Source organism: Cylas formicarius, unplaced genomic scaffold (assembly GCF_029955315.1).
Source record: "Cylas formicarius isolate icCylForm1 unplaced genomic scaffold, icCylForm1.1 PGA_scaffold_3__17_contigs__length_32017465, whole genome shotgun sequence".
Lineage (NCBI taxonomy): Eukaryota > Metazoa > Arthropoda > Insecta > Coleoptera > Brentidae > Cylas > Cylas formicarius.
Window position 1 is genome coordinate 19,936,477 of NW_026844326.1, and position 14,003 is coordinate 19,950,479.

The 14,003-nt window shown below is 36.3% G+C and overlaps 2 protein-coding genes across 8 annotated transcripts; one reads left to right on the forward strand and one right to left on the reverse strand.

Annotated features, from left to right (window-relative positions):
• Nucleotides 1-1,296: 1,296 nt before the first annotated feature.
• On the reverse strand, nucleotides 1,297-4,413 carry LOC132699189 (serine/arginine repetitive matrix protein 2-like). The gene is made up of 6 exons (XM_060665764.1): nucleotides 4,220-4,413; nucleotides 3,354-3,526; nucleotides 2,300-2,759; nucleotides 2,102-2,190; nucleotides 1,772-2,043; nucleotides 1,297-1,721 (listed from the first exon to the last, which is right to left on the reverse strand). The coding sequence occupies exons 1-6, from the start codon at nucleotides 4,240-4,242 to the stop codon at nucleotides 1,362-1,364; spliced, it is 1,377 nt and encodes a 458-aa protein (XP_060521747.1). The 5' UTR covers nucleotides 4,243-4,413; the 3' UTR covers nucleotides 1,297-1,361.
• Nucleotides 4,414-5,195: 782 nt separating this feature from the next.
• LOC132699466 (double-stranded RNA-specific editase Adar-like) lies at nucleotides 5,196-13,296 on the forward strand. Of its 7 annotated transcripts, none has more exons than XR_009618508.1 (9): nucleotides 5,196-5,367; nucleotides 5,467-5,543; nucleotides 6,573-6,686; nucleotides 7,868-8,105; nucleotides 8,739-8,936; nucleotides 11,144-11,421; nucleotides 11,480-11,717; nucleotides 12,110-12,286; nucleotides 13,019-13,296. XR_009618508.1 is itself a non-coding variant. In XM_060666193.1 (9 exons), the coding sequence occupies exons 2-9, from the start codon at nucleotides 5,482-5,484 to the stop codon at nucleotides 13,117-13,119; spliced, it is 1,263 nt and encodes a 420-aa protein (XP_060522176.1). In that variant the 5' UTR covers nucleotides 5,208-5,367; nucleotides 5,467-5,481; the 3' UTR covers nucleotides 13,120-13,295. The 7 variants fall into 7 exon arrangements, 6 of the variants coding, with proteins under 6 accessions (XP_060522172.1, XP_060522173.1, XP_060522175.1 ...); XM_060666193.1 differs by lacking the exon at nucleotides 12,110-12,286 and adding an exon at nucleotides 5,887-5,920 and having other exon boundaries at nucleotides 5,208-5,367; nucleotides 13,019-13,295; XM_060666189.1 differs by lacking the exon at nucleotides 12,110-12,286 and having other exon boundaries at nucleotides 7,871-8,105.
• The last annotated feature ends 707 nt before the right edge of the window (nucleotides 13,297-14,003 follow it).

The following is a 14,003-nucleotide window of genomic DNA, read 5'->3' on the forward strand; positions in this document are numbered from 1 at the left end:
CAGGGCGATACTTTATGAGTCTAATCAGACCCCGAATAAAAACAGCTCTTTTTCTCTTCCGTCGGCTCCGCATATTCTTATGCGTTTCCGTCGCCGTACCGCCCATCGATGATAGTTTCAAGTCTCAATCATGAAGAAAAATATTTATCTGGCAATCGACGCGGTCCCAAACGTTACCGCTTCGTAACCGAAACTGTCGCCGCATTATAAAATGAATCTATCGTCGCAGCAATATAGCTATCCTACCTATTCCGATAATACAGGAAATCACGAAGCAATTATGGAAAAAATATTGACACGATCCATTCAACATACGAATCCGCGAGATTTAAAATATTGTTTTTAACCAATGATCTTGCGGCATTCAACAACCAACATGGCTGGTGACAGATCGTCAAAAAGTTTGGTGACGGTATTTATACGACATTATTTTCTAAAAATAGGTTCAGATCTCAATAAATCTTTAGGTAAAAAAAGTTAAGTGTATGGATATTCTGTGTTTAGAAAGAAAATGGCGCAAAGTGCAGGTTAGTGAATGAAGTGTAGAGGCATGCGCAAGTAGCCCGTGCTCTATGAAAATAGAGCCGGTGTATTAATTTTTATAGTAGTGTATGGTCGCAGGACAGGGTATACGGTAGGCGTCGCGCAGGTCACGTCGGGTGCGAGATCCAACTGGTTGCAGGAAGTAAAAAAATCTTTAAAATTTCACAAGAAAAAACTCGTCGAGGGTCACTATTGTTTTGTATTCTGCGAAAGTTGGTCCCGTTTACTTCCCCGATCAATTTTCGGCGCCTTTCAAGGCCCTCCCCGATAGTAGTTGACGTTACCGGCTGCCGAAGGGCAACCAAAACTAATTTAAAAAATGTAATAATCGTGTACAAAAATTCGGCCACTTGTTCGCAGTGACAGTTTCGATAAGCGTTGCCATTCAAACGTCACCGGGATTTGGTGTCGATCAACGCGAAATTTCGATCCGGTTTATTCGATAGAAAGTGTGTTATTTACGTCTCAAAATTCATTTCAAACCGGTGGCTCAATTTTGTTCTTTTTAACCGTTTAAGTTTAATTCTCAGGCGAGCCGTCTTCCTACTAGACCGTCGACTTCACACAAATGCTGTGTTACACATTTTAATAAAGTCCAATAAAGTGCGGCGCATCCATCGTTATCAAAGGACTACATCATTCAGGAAAATCGACGCAGTGCAAGCGTCCCTTTACTTTACTTTTTAACCGTTACAGTATTTAAATTTCGGTAAACAATTATTATTTAGCAATTTCTAAACTGAACTCGTGAAAACACTTAACACCAGAAACTACTTATTTTTTTTATTTTTGAATATTTAGTACAACTGGTAAAGTTCTTATTTTACGTTCTCTTCTTTCGAGTTGCTGTCCGGAACTTTAATCGTTTGAGCACTGTCTGGACTCCTTGCGGGATTTTCAGTGATCTCCTGAATAACAGTTTCACTAGAAACTTCAGATGTCGGCTGCTTACTATCACTGGTGATAGTAGCCGTCGATGTCATAGGCCTGTTACCCCTCGTCCTGTTGTAAACGGGCATTTGATATCGTTGATGCGGGTACGGGGCGAACGGAGGTCTAATCGGAACCCTAGGCATCAGCATGGGACCCGGAATGACCCCTCTTGGATAAAACCCCGGATGATAAAAAGCCGGTACGGGAAATCCAGGTCTAACTGGACCGGGCATCCAATATTCACCCTGAAAATACCAATTCTAATGAAACTTAAGACTTTAATTTACTTACATACGTCATAGTAGCCATATTCAGCGACTCCATGGTCCCTGAGGCCCGGAGACCGACTTTTTCGTCTCGGGCTCCTACTACGATTATAGTACTTCCTATCTCTATTTCGGTATGGAGATCTACTTCTCTTTTTGTTGTATCTTGAATGCGACCTGCTTCGGTATCTGGAAGACCTGGATCTGGATCTCTCCCGTTTGTTATATTTTACTGGCGAACGGCTCCGTCTTCTGGGACTGGGGCTCCTTTTTGAATTTTTTAAAGTACCACCGGATCTACCTGAAACAATTTTCGCATAAATTACTGCCGATATTCAATGATCTGGAGGTTTTCTTACGAGGAGAGGAATATCTATTTGAGGATCCCGGCGAATGAGATCTTCTAGAGGACGGTCCGGGCCTGCTTGGGGAAACACTCTTTTGATATCTAGAAGGGCGTGTTAAATACATAAAAGTTACCTGTTTCTTTCTAAGTAAATAAAAACATATAAAGTTACCTGTTCATTTTGAAATACATAAAAAACTTAGGAAATTACCTGTTCCTTTCGTAGTCCTTGTGACTGGGAGAGGGCGACCTTTTTTTATTATAACGTTTAGCTAAATCTGGATGCCCGGGACGATATTCTCCCGGCCTCAGAGGAGTAGGAGACTTGGACTTTCTATATTTGCTATACTCTCTCGACGGACCCTCTTTACTGAGAGATTCGTACATAGGGCAGTCACTTTCGTGACTCAGAGGGCAGTAACTTTCGTGACTCAGACTTCTACTTCTGCTCTTACTAATTCTTTGTTTCGTTCTGGATCTACTACCGCTTCTGCTTTTTGCTTTACGACTTTTATTGCGTTTGAATTTGGGGCTCGCAGATCTCGAACGACTACGACTACGCGATTGCCTAGCAACGTCTGATCGAGTGAAAACTTGGCGGTTTTCCTCAAATTTTTGGTTAACCTTAATGCCCGGCCCAAAAATGGGAAGTTTCGGAATTTTGTTTGCATCTGAAAATAGCAAAAAAGACAGTGGTCAATGTTCGATACCAAACTTTCTTTTTCAACTTGTTATTAAAAAACTACGAACAGGCAATAAAAGCAATGGATTCTTCTTGAGGCAGTCCCACTTGCCATCTTCTTTGGAAATCTATGGTCTTCTTTCAATATCTTCTCCACCGACAGCAAAAACAAGAAATTAAATAACTCTTAATGAATGGTGCTATAAGAGAAATTAAGCAGTGTTCTTCTTACACTTCACTCACTTCATTCTTTATAATCTTCTGAGTTGATTAAGTTTTAATCTTGTAATCTTGTACAAAATTGGGGATGTACTTTGTTCTTCTTGTCTTCTTTTTTCTATTTTACATCTTTCTCGGTGCTCTTCATTCTTCACTTAATTTTCCCTTAAATGGATAACATTAAACAAGAAAAGACCTAACATTCTGAGTTTTGGCTAACTGTGATTTTTAAGTATAGCAAAACCTCTGCCCACAAAACATGATGCTTTATTGCCTTGATGGAACAAATATGGTTGCTTTTCACAAATCAAAGCACATGAAGTGGGTGGAGGTTCTAGCGATAACACCAAATTGCAATTATTACCTTTTCGATAATGAACATAAGCACAAATTTTGGCTGGATCGTCTATACTTCGTTCCAAAGGAAGCTGAGGACCTGTTGCATTTACATTACCCCTTTTCACCTGTACCCTTAGATTACTCAATTCATGTTTATCTTTCCAAAGTGTCGATTTTCTTAAAAAAGTGTGGTCGTCCCTAGATTGAAATGAAATATTAAATATCGATTTACAGAGAGCAATGTATATGTTATTCGCAATTCCAAAATCAACTTTTCCCTGAAATTTTTGTTCATAAAGCGTTATGTATATTTATGTATATAACAATTTACTCACCACACCTTTAGCCAATTTTTTTCAGTGTGTAAAACTAATTAACGACAAAGCACATATACCTATTTTTACTATTACTTACAAATGGAAACATGGGAGAGACAGGATTTACAACTTTACAACTTGGAAACAATGGACTAGAGTAAAACATTACTGCCTTCTGATAATAAACATGAGCTTTATTTCTTTCCTAACATCAAATCTTAAAGCATCTTACAACATTTAGAAAAACAGGAAGAACCATACAGAAAACTCACTAGCAAGACTAACACACTTCATGTGTCTTTACCGAAATGCCCTGGAATGCATTGTGATTAGAACTGCCGAAGCGACGTGGGCAAAATAAATATTCCAAAAAGCCAAACAAACGATGGACAATAATAATTTCACTTTTCGGATGTTATAATTTACTCACAAAGCATTCTGGTAAGTTGAATTATTTTTACTCACTATCCAAAAAAAAAAATCATCAATTGTCACATCTGTAACACGTTGTGTACAAAAAATTCGGGCAGTGGACGATTTCGGCTATTGGAAATAATATATATATGTATATTACCTGGAGCTACTAGTTCCACTCATTGTTTTGAGAATATAAATCAGAAACAACTCCGTTATGAACAACACGAATTTACATTATGTGCAAAAATTATGTTTCACCCGAAATCAAACCAACTTATTAAGGGACAGCTACATTTTTATTAATCAATTAAATAGAATTACGGAATGTTAACAAAATGTACACCACGGGCAAACAATTTGTTTTATGCATAGAATCATCCAATTCAATTCAATTATGCGTTTCACAAAAAAATGTTGGGCCCGACTGCTAGGATCATTCGCCCATTGTCGACTTCCGTCGAGGACTTTCGCTTCTGGTCAATGACCACCACGTACAAAGAAGAAAAATAACCAATAATTTGCTCAGCTAGCAAAAAATGATTCTGACCGATACCAAAAAAATCGGCTTCCCCCCGCTTCCACCGCGGACCATCCGGGCCCATCCGGCCTCCATACCGGCGTGAACAGGGAAAAACGACGGGGCCGACGACGATTATCACTTTAAAACATGCACTGAACACTAAAAACACTAAGTCCACACAGTGGAAACCGATATCAAACTTTTGAGGACGAATACAAGGGATTCTGTCGGGAGCGAACGGAGGTTAAACCGCCGCGTGCAATGCTCCACCACAGCTGCATAGAACCACAGAAACATAGTTTACTTCTTCGTCATAGCACTAGTGGTTACTCATCCAATAGCATTTCCATTGAACTTAAAGCACTGAACTCCACCTCTCTACACACTCTCCACACTGAACTAACCAAAACTATAGCCCCTAAACTATGGATCATGGATCATAATTCTTCACAAGTCCTGCGTATTATAAAACTCCCGATGTCACGTAAATTGAAAAGAAGTCTTTTGCTACGGACCACTAAAATTCACTAAATTGTATTTGGTACCCATGCAAATCAGGGCGGACCGATATAAATTGGGTAAAGCGGTGGTGGTAGCACTGGTATATCCACCATTTTCTTCGACAGTTTAGCTTCCTTGAGTTGTTGGGAGTCGTTTGGTCTCGTGGTGTTTGGTGTCCTGGTAGTAAGAAATTAGCAAACAATTTCGGTTAAAATTTAGTATTCTTTGTTTAAAAGTATATAAGCCGGAGATGTCGTACAACACCAGAAGAAGTTCGGGATTTAGTAAGGGCACATTTTCTTATTTTAAAATATGCAGACGTATTCTCAAAAAAACATGGCGTTGCCATTTCATATCAAATTGGGATTTTTTTAATATTTCAGATCCCAATCAACAGAATGTTGGGAATATTGGTCAGCGAAGACCCGTCGTTACCAATAACTTCGTACCTGGTGGCCAGGTAAGATCTCTATAGCGACTAGTTTTATTGAAGTGTCTCAGAAATATGGCGGATAAAAAAAAATTGTAAACGACTATTCTTTTATAGAAATATGTTTTATTTTGTTTTTAAAATAAGTGGTTGTTTTTTCTATTATTCAATGTATCTACGTATTCATAAAAACTTTTTTAAATTTTAACCACATCTTCAAAAATGTGTATAATCGAATTTATCTGTGAAATCTGTTAGGTTTTGTTAGATTTTTTAATACAAATTCAAATTATCAAATGTTAATTTTTATGGGTAGTGATTGGAATTGTATTTATTCTTCAATGAATAAACTAATATTGTTTTTATTATATAGGTACTACCATTGGGTGATGCTGTGCAGAGCTATGGTAGTTGCACATATATAGGCACCTAATTGATCTGCAATCGAACGGAACTGATTATTACCAGCACAAAATTCACATATTCGTATAAAAGTTACGAATGTTTTGTTGATTTGGTGCTGCTAATAAACTTTTAGTTCGAGCAGTTTGAATATCTTGACTGCATTTTTTGTAGTTATCAGAGCTGTTTCTATTCTTTACTAATCGTTATTGAACGAAACTGCTCTCATTCAGATACTGATCGATTATTTAAAGAAAGTTGCTTTCAATTTAACTGTGTTGTTGTGAAATTGTAATATTTCCTTTAAATTTTGATTAGTATTAATGATTTAGCAAATTAATGGTCAAGATATGTAAATGTGCGTTGATATCTTTAACTGCATGGTGTGTTTGGGCAGAAAAATCCCTTTTAACCTAAAAGATTGCCAATTCCAGATATACTCAATTTTTTTGCCGAGTTATATAAATAAAGATTTAGTAAGTTTTTTGTTAAGTCATTATTTTTATTTTTTATCAACCTACAAATTGGTAAACTGAATTTGTTTGAAAGGGCGCATTTTTATGTCTGCATATCTCGGTTAAAGATGCACCTATATCGGTGCCACACACCGTTGGGGTTTAGAATTTAACTCAGACAAATTTAAACCTGCTCGTATAGCTGCAGCCGCAGCCACAGCAAAAATCTCAACCAGGATATAATCAGCCACCGCAGCGATCTCAACAGCAAGGTCAGCAGCAAGCGCAAATCAATTTCCGTAATCAACAGCAAAGGGTTAGTTTTTGATTTGCATGGTTGTATTTTTATTAATTTTCCGTTCCTTTTTATCTTCTTTTTTGAAATGTTAAACACTTTGAAAATAGTACTTTTTTTACTGGTGGTCACAAATGAGCAGAGTTTGTAATCACAATGATTTGCAGACCTTATGATTTGTGACAGAACATATTGGTCGATAGAGTTTGGTTTTAAAAGAGAATTTTTGGAACTGTTCTGTAAGGCCAAACATTTATCCATAGATATTTATTGTATTTTTCCAGTTGCTTTATTCATTTTTTATTTGCTTAACTTGTATAAGTCAAGGCTAGGGTGGCTCACTTTGAAATTGAATAATGTTTAGGTAGGTATGGTAAGCCGTTGGAAGAGTTCCCTTGGATGTCGGTTGTCTGGATAATTTGCATCTAAATAAAGCCCAAAGACTTGGGCTTCATGCACACTGAGATAAAAAAGAGTTGTTCGATATTGGTATTTCTTAATGCATAGTTGAGCATTTGTGATTTTTAATTATTCACTGGCACACCGTTGAACGAGATTAATTTTTTTCTTATGGTTATACCTGAAGGATAGTTAGTACCTTTGATAAAACATTGTGTCATCAGCAAACAGGACTGTGTTAATGTTGTTCCCAGAGAGTAAGAAATATAGATTGATAGGAATAAAATAGGGCCTGATACAGGGTACACCATCTTTGAGGTGTGCTTTTTTGTGAACTACGGTGATTGAAATGAATAATGATTACAATGAGAGAGTACAAGAGTCAAGTAATTGAACTTAGATTGGTGTTTTTTTTAATGGAATGTCATTTGATCAAAGTCTAAAAAGGATGCAAGTATATTACGTTGCTTGTTAAACCTTTCTGAAATTATACTTATGTAGAGGTCTATAGCAGAATTTGTAGTTTTATCTCTTCCAAATCAACTCAAAGCAAACAATTGATCATTATCAATCAAATCAAAACAAGTGATCATAATTTTGTTTTTACACTTTTGACAATATGGACAGCAATAATATGGGAGGGTAGTTATTATGATCATCAGAAGAGCCTTTACCTTTGGTATAACATTTGCTATTTTAAATACCTTAATTAATTATTGAGTTTGTCAGGGGTTCATTTATATATATTTTTATAATTGTGGTATCGGTTAATTGGTATAACGGTTTAGTGCTTTGTTTCATAGCAGCCACAGCCTCAGCAACAAACCGTTCCGCCCCAAGCATATGGAAATCAACAACCTCCCCAACAGCCGAATTTCCAGCAAATTAAAGTGGAACCTACCACTCCCGTCAAGCCTCCGACTCCGGTGGTCCCGGCGCCCAACCCGCCGGCGCCGGAGAACAAAGACGTGGACGCTATGGACACTAGTGGAGAGGGCGAAGATGGAAAAGTGAAAAGGAGGCCCATCTGGGCCCGTGGAAGTAAATAATCTTGTCTCGTAATTAGTGAAAGTTTTAGTTTCACAAAAAAAAATCATTTCGTCGCTTGCTCTCTCTGTCAGTAGTCGGATATATGTAATGATCATTTTTGCATGATGACAATTCACTGCGCAAATTTGAAGTATACCTTGGTCATGCAATTACTGCATCCGTATACGGTGTGAATGTATTTACTGAATCTAGTGCAGTGGAGGTATTTGATCTCTGATGGAAACTGTTTTGTAAATACACATGTATCTCTTAAAAAAGTTTTAAATTGAAAATACTATAATAGTTTCAGGTGAATTCAAATTGTGAGCTAGACTTCTCTGTGAAAGTCATACATTATGTTTTCCATAGTTTTACTATTACTCTTAAAGATCGCTTCTTGAAAAAAAAAAAATTAAAGTTCATACCTGCAGATTGCTCTTCCAAAAATGGAGACCCAGTTTATATGTATAGAACATAAACGACGTATTTACATATAAAAATTTAGAATTGATTGAGTGGGATCTTGATATAACTTAGCCATATAAATAATAATAAATTATAATGTTAATACCCCAGTGTGCGTCATTTGTGTCTGTCGAAGCGATTCGACTGGTTTGCGAATTGTACCCGTAATTTTTTATTTAGTTAAAATATCGAGAAAAGAAAAGCTGCGCAGGCGTAACCTGAGGCTGAGCAAGATGCTGCAACCCAAAAACGCGGTCATGATCCTGCACGAACTCGTGAAGAACACCGCTTACGAGGTAGAAGAGTTATCCTGCAAGATCGACAACAACCAGTACAAGGCGACCGTAATGTTTGAAGGGGAGACGCATGTTGGACTTGGTATGTTCTTTACATAATAATATTCTTTATTTCCAACAAAATCATATTAAATGACAAAGATACATGCTCAAGGCATTACTTGACCTAGCTTAATTTAGTTATGTTAATTTTTACTTATTTTATTTTCGACTACACAGCGCTTCAAGTAGTTGTATCACTACCCATTGTCAAGTGTGGATTCTAGGGCCTACAAAATAGTGATACTTCTGCCGAAAACGTCGTAATAATTTAAAATAAAATAAAACCAATGTTATCAATCGTAGGATTTACAGTGTACAGGGTAGTGATATAACTGCCTGACATGTTGTGCGTGGTGGTTTAAAATGATATTACTTCCATTTACTTTATTTTTAGTTACACAATGTTTCTGGCAGGTGTATCACTAGCCTTTAGACTATACAGTATACACTTGATAATGCAACCCAGTAGACTCTAGCGTCTACACTTGATAAGCAGTAGTGATGCACTGTACGTAGACTGTAGAGTCTATTTAATAACGATTAGTAATGCAACCCCACATGGAGTCAGCAGGACAGCAAATGTTTAATTTTTTGTCTAGCGTTACGCCTGTGGAAAAATAAGCGAGGGGTTACCATTTATCGATTAGTCGTTTTGACGAGTCGGTGGATGGTTTGCCTTTCCTTGCGTCCCTGAGAGTAGATCTTGTCCGGTTTACAGGATTTGATCTTAGTTTTCGGGACGTACATTATTAATTTTATCTTTCCCAATGTTTTTAAAAATCACTTATTTAACGATGCTAACTAGGTTAAGATGTTTTATAATTGCATATTTCCTTCATTTGGGGTTTATATTGATGAGCCCTTAAAATGGACTTAATAATTACAGCTTAATACTATGGTTTGTGACTTAACTCTGGTTCTAGAAAGATTTTCTGCATAAATATAAACAGTATGACGTCATTGTTTCTCTAAAGCTATACAATGGTTGATTCTGGTCAATACTGGCGTTTTGAACTTCTATTGACTAAAAACGTTTTTAACACGACGTTTCGGCTAGAAAGTATCTCTAGCCGTTATCAGAACTGGTTTTTGCTTGATAACGGCTAATGATACTTTCTTGCTGAAAGGTTTTTTTTGATCAGGTGATGTAGGGAATAAGGTAGAGTTTAAATAATAAAATGTTGGTTTCGAGAATAGTTCCATTTTTCCAAATTTATTTCGGGCCATTGTTGTTGCCAGATGTTTTTGGATACTTTAAAATTATCCTTCAATATAAGTAAGACAACTGCATTTGTTGTAATTTAAAAAAAAAACGACTTTTTTTTTTTCAAAAATACATATTGATGCTTTAATAGGGAAAACTAATGTTATAAAATCCTTGGGAGCGATGGTTGATAAAAAATATCAAATAGGATTTATATGTTGTATATTTAACAAAAAAAAAAAACAAATATTTATTGCATTAATTTAATAAGTTAGCACAATCTTTTTCTAAAAAAAAAAACTATTACTTTTATTGATATAGCGTTAATTGAGCCGTTGAGAGTAATGCAAAATGCTATGGTTAAAATTGTGTTTAAAAGAACGAAATTATACTGTTTCGTTTTTTAGTATAGATATTTTTTACCTTTTTTCATACAGGAACATTCCTCCAGGCAAGCACTAATTGTAACTTTCAAATTAGAGTTAATATTCACAGAAATGTTGAGTAATGGAGCTATTCATCAGCAGACAGTTATTTGTTCATGACTAAAATTTTATATTGTTTCCCTTATAAATAAGAATAATCAATAAAGTGATTAAGATATTTCCTGGAGAAGATAAAAACTATATTATAAATAACTGAAACTAGTGTTTTAGTTTCATAAATTTCTTATTTTCTGATTTTAGTTATATATTAAGTTTGATTTTTTTTTAAATTGATAATGTGTTTAATTAATATTGACTTTGGCGCGCACAGGTTTTTTAAACTGTGATGTCACGGTCATATAGATATTATAATATTGTAAAAAAATACTCGTTTGAAGTGGAAATTTTAAATGAGATTCGCTCATAAATTCAATATAGTTTACACTTGTTGCCGAGTTACTTGCACAAATATAAACGGTATTAAGTCACACCACTTATCTCATTTTAAATTGATTTGTTTATTTAAAACCTTTTGATTCTGACAAGTAAAGGACAATATACTCTTGGTGGACTTGTTTGGCTCTGTGGTTAAGAAATAGGTTTCCTGTTTGGGTTTAGGGCGTAGCAAGATCCAAGCTAAAAACGCCGCTGCTGAGAACGCTCTGAAATACCTTGTCAAAAACAAGCAGCTCAAACTTACAAAATCTGAGGAGGGAACTGAAGGTGGTGGTGGTGGTGGTGGTAGGCAAGATGACACTACAGAGGAAGGCGAGAAAATGGACATACAGACCGACGAAGGGAGCACCGTCATGCCGTGGCAACACGTCGCGTCTTTCGCCCTTTTCAAGCTTTTCTCATCATGGGGCGAAGATCCCGTGCTTACCTCGCGGGTAAGCGTAAGTTTTAATGCCCGCCAAACGAACTTAAGTTAAGTAGTACTTTAACGATTCACAGCAGGCTCAGGAGTTGTTGGGAGGTCCGAAGGTCGCCGTGACTCCGGGCGAGAGGGTCGACACTATTACAAAGCCGGCGAAAAAGTTGCCGAACAAGCCGGAGGAGATCAATCCACTGATGCTCCTCAATCAGATGTGCCCTCAGGCTCAGTTCGAGGAGCTCGGTAAGGCGGGGACGCCCCCGAATGTGACTTTCACGTTCCAGGTGACCATTGACGGGCAGACGTTCAACGGCAGCGGTGAGCATTTATTTATTTGTAATCTTAAATGAAATCTCATCAACTATCTTCCGCTACTAGATAATACAATTGAATATAAAAGCGTCGGGCGTATCTTAAAATATTTGTCATGGAATGCAAGTAAATGTACATATACATAATTCTATCACACGCATAGATTAAAACCTGTCTGACATACATATGTACAATTAATACTACTGAACAAATAAAGTAAATTTATTTATTTTATTATGCATCTTTAATGTGTGCAACAGGACCTGCAACAAAATATACAGAGCGATTCAAAAATAAGCTTAAACCTTCAACTAAAATTTTTTTATTTTTATTTTATTTTATATATTTATTTATTTACGGTTTAACCAATTTACAAAACTCTTTTACATTCATTAAAGGCAAAGAGAGAAAGACAGCAGTGTAACAACTAGAAACCAGAACAAAATGTAACAATAACAATAAACAGAATTAAGTGGCAGTACTGAAATGGAGCACATCAGAACGAAATGAGCGGAAGCTGCCGACAAAAGGATCAAGATTTAAACAGTTGCACGCTTTCAGCATTCTAGTAAGAGGTACATAAACTCCATAATTTGCGCGATGGTAAGGTATGCGGAAAATTGAGTTATCACAGCTTCTGTAATATGTGTTAAATTGTATGCTGTGTAAAAGAGCTGGACAATAATACCAACCATTCAGGATTTTAAAGAGAAAGACTAAGTCACTCTGAGATCTTCTGGTTTGGAGAGTATCAATATTGAAGGCCTTAGCTATAATACTGTAGTTGATCTGATACCCATTGTAGATATTAATATGCGCCTTTGAAGCCAAAGATCTTAAAAATACTTTCTGAACGGCTTCAATGTTATCTATATAGCAGGCATGATATGGAGACCATACCACAGATGCATACTCCAATCTAGAGAGGACCAAAGAGGTATAAAGGAGTTTAAGGCAATGTGGAGTAAGTTGGCCACTATTGCCTACAACAAACCCAAGGGACTCGCATTGACCTGTTTACTACTTCCGCACAATGTGTCACAAAATTTAGTTTAGAATCGATGCAAACGCCCAAGTCTTTAATACCAGTGAGGGCCTCGATCTCGATTCAATCTATACTGGTTACTCAATGAACGACTAAAGCTAATAACAGCATTTCTTTACATTGGACCCGAGGCTATTAATCTTAGACCACATGCATTCCCAATTATATCATCATCGTCATGTTTGTTTTGTTAGCTCCTGATTTTTTTAGTTTTCTTAGAATTTTAAGGAAAGTTAAACTTTATAGTTGTTGCTTTTTGCAGGTCCAAATAAGAAGACGGCAAAAAGATTGGCAGCCTATGCTGCGTGCCATAGCGTTTTGAAGATCAGTTATCCTCCGGAAATATGGGTTCCTGGTTTTTAAAGTTAAGTGACGTTTCCGTCTACATAAGCTATTCCCTTAAATTTAGCTATATATTCGTGTAGAAAAGATTTTAATGATGTATTGTCTTTTGTATCCTTTTGGCTTGAGGCAATTAGATATGTAAGTATTTGACTTTTGAATTTATTTGTATTACGTATAAATAAAAATAAGTGTATGTAAAAACCAGTTTTTTTTATCTGCATAAGAATTTTTCACAGTTGTTTATATTTTCCTCTATGTGACGAAAAAGTAATATCTTATTTCTATTCTAGGTGGAAGTATAATTTTTGAAATTCATGGTATGTAAGTACATAAAAATACCCAGTTTTTTATTTGCATAAAAACTATCGATCGACCTCTATATGAAAGTGCCTGATGGTAAAATTTCAACGAAAAACAAAAGTTAAGCTTGTATTGATTTGTGAGTTTCGGAGCAAAACTGTTACACCACTGGATTCCACTCGGAAATCCCTTGCGAGATCAGTTTTGACCTTTTCGATAAGTTTAGGTAGCTTAGGGAAGTATGGCCACTGTATTTTCTGATAATTGTTTGGTCTAAGTCAACATTTTATTTTTATTCACGTCTTTATGTTATATGAAATACTTGAATAATTTAATCAATACGGAAATTTTAATATCAAAAATAATGCGGAATTGGGAGGAAATGTTCCTTGGATTCAAGTAGGCGGGGTAACCATGAAAATAAAATTGGCGTTAATATCGATATTGAACTTCGTTTCACCGCCCGCCGTTAGACGGCGCCGCCTCCGCGCCCTTTGTCATTCTGTGGTTTTTAAGCAACAATGCTACCAGGAGTTGTTCAATTAGCCACTAGATAGCTATCATTCTTTGCAATAAGACACTGGTGGTTTTCCGTTTAAATA

Excerpts from the sequence above, each read along its gene's own strand:
- LOC132699189 (XM_060665764.1), bottom strand. The coding sequence starts at position 4,242 with ATGAGTGGAACTAGTAGCTCCAG. Across the intron at positions 2,191-2,299 it reads AAGGACTACGAAAGGAACAG|ATATCAAAAGAGTGTTTCCC; the intron begins GTAATTTCCTAA and ends ACGCCCTTCTAG. Across the intron at positions 1,722-1,771 it reads CTGAATATGGCTACTATGAC|GGTGAATATTGGATGCCCGG; the intron begins GTATGTAAGTAA and ends TGGTATTTTCAG.
- LOC132699466 (XM_060666188.1), top strand. The coding sequence starts at position 5,334 with ATGTCGTACAACACCAGAAGAAGTTCGGGATTTA. Across the intron at positions 6,687-7,867 it reads TCCGTAATCAACAGCAAAGG|CAGCCACAGCCTCAGCAACA; the intron begins GTTAGTTTTTGA and ends TTTGTTTCATAG. Across the intron at positions 8,106-8,738 it reads GCCCATCTGGGCCCGTGGAA|TTAAAATATCGAGAAAAGAA; the intron begins GTAAATAATCTT and ends TTTTTTATTTAG.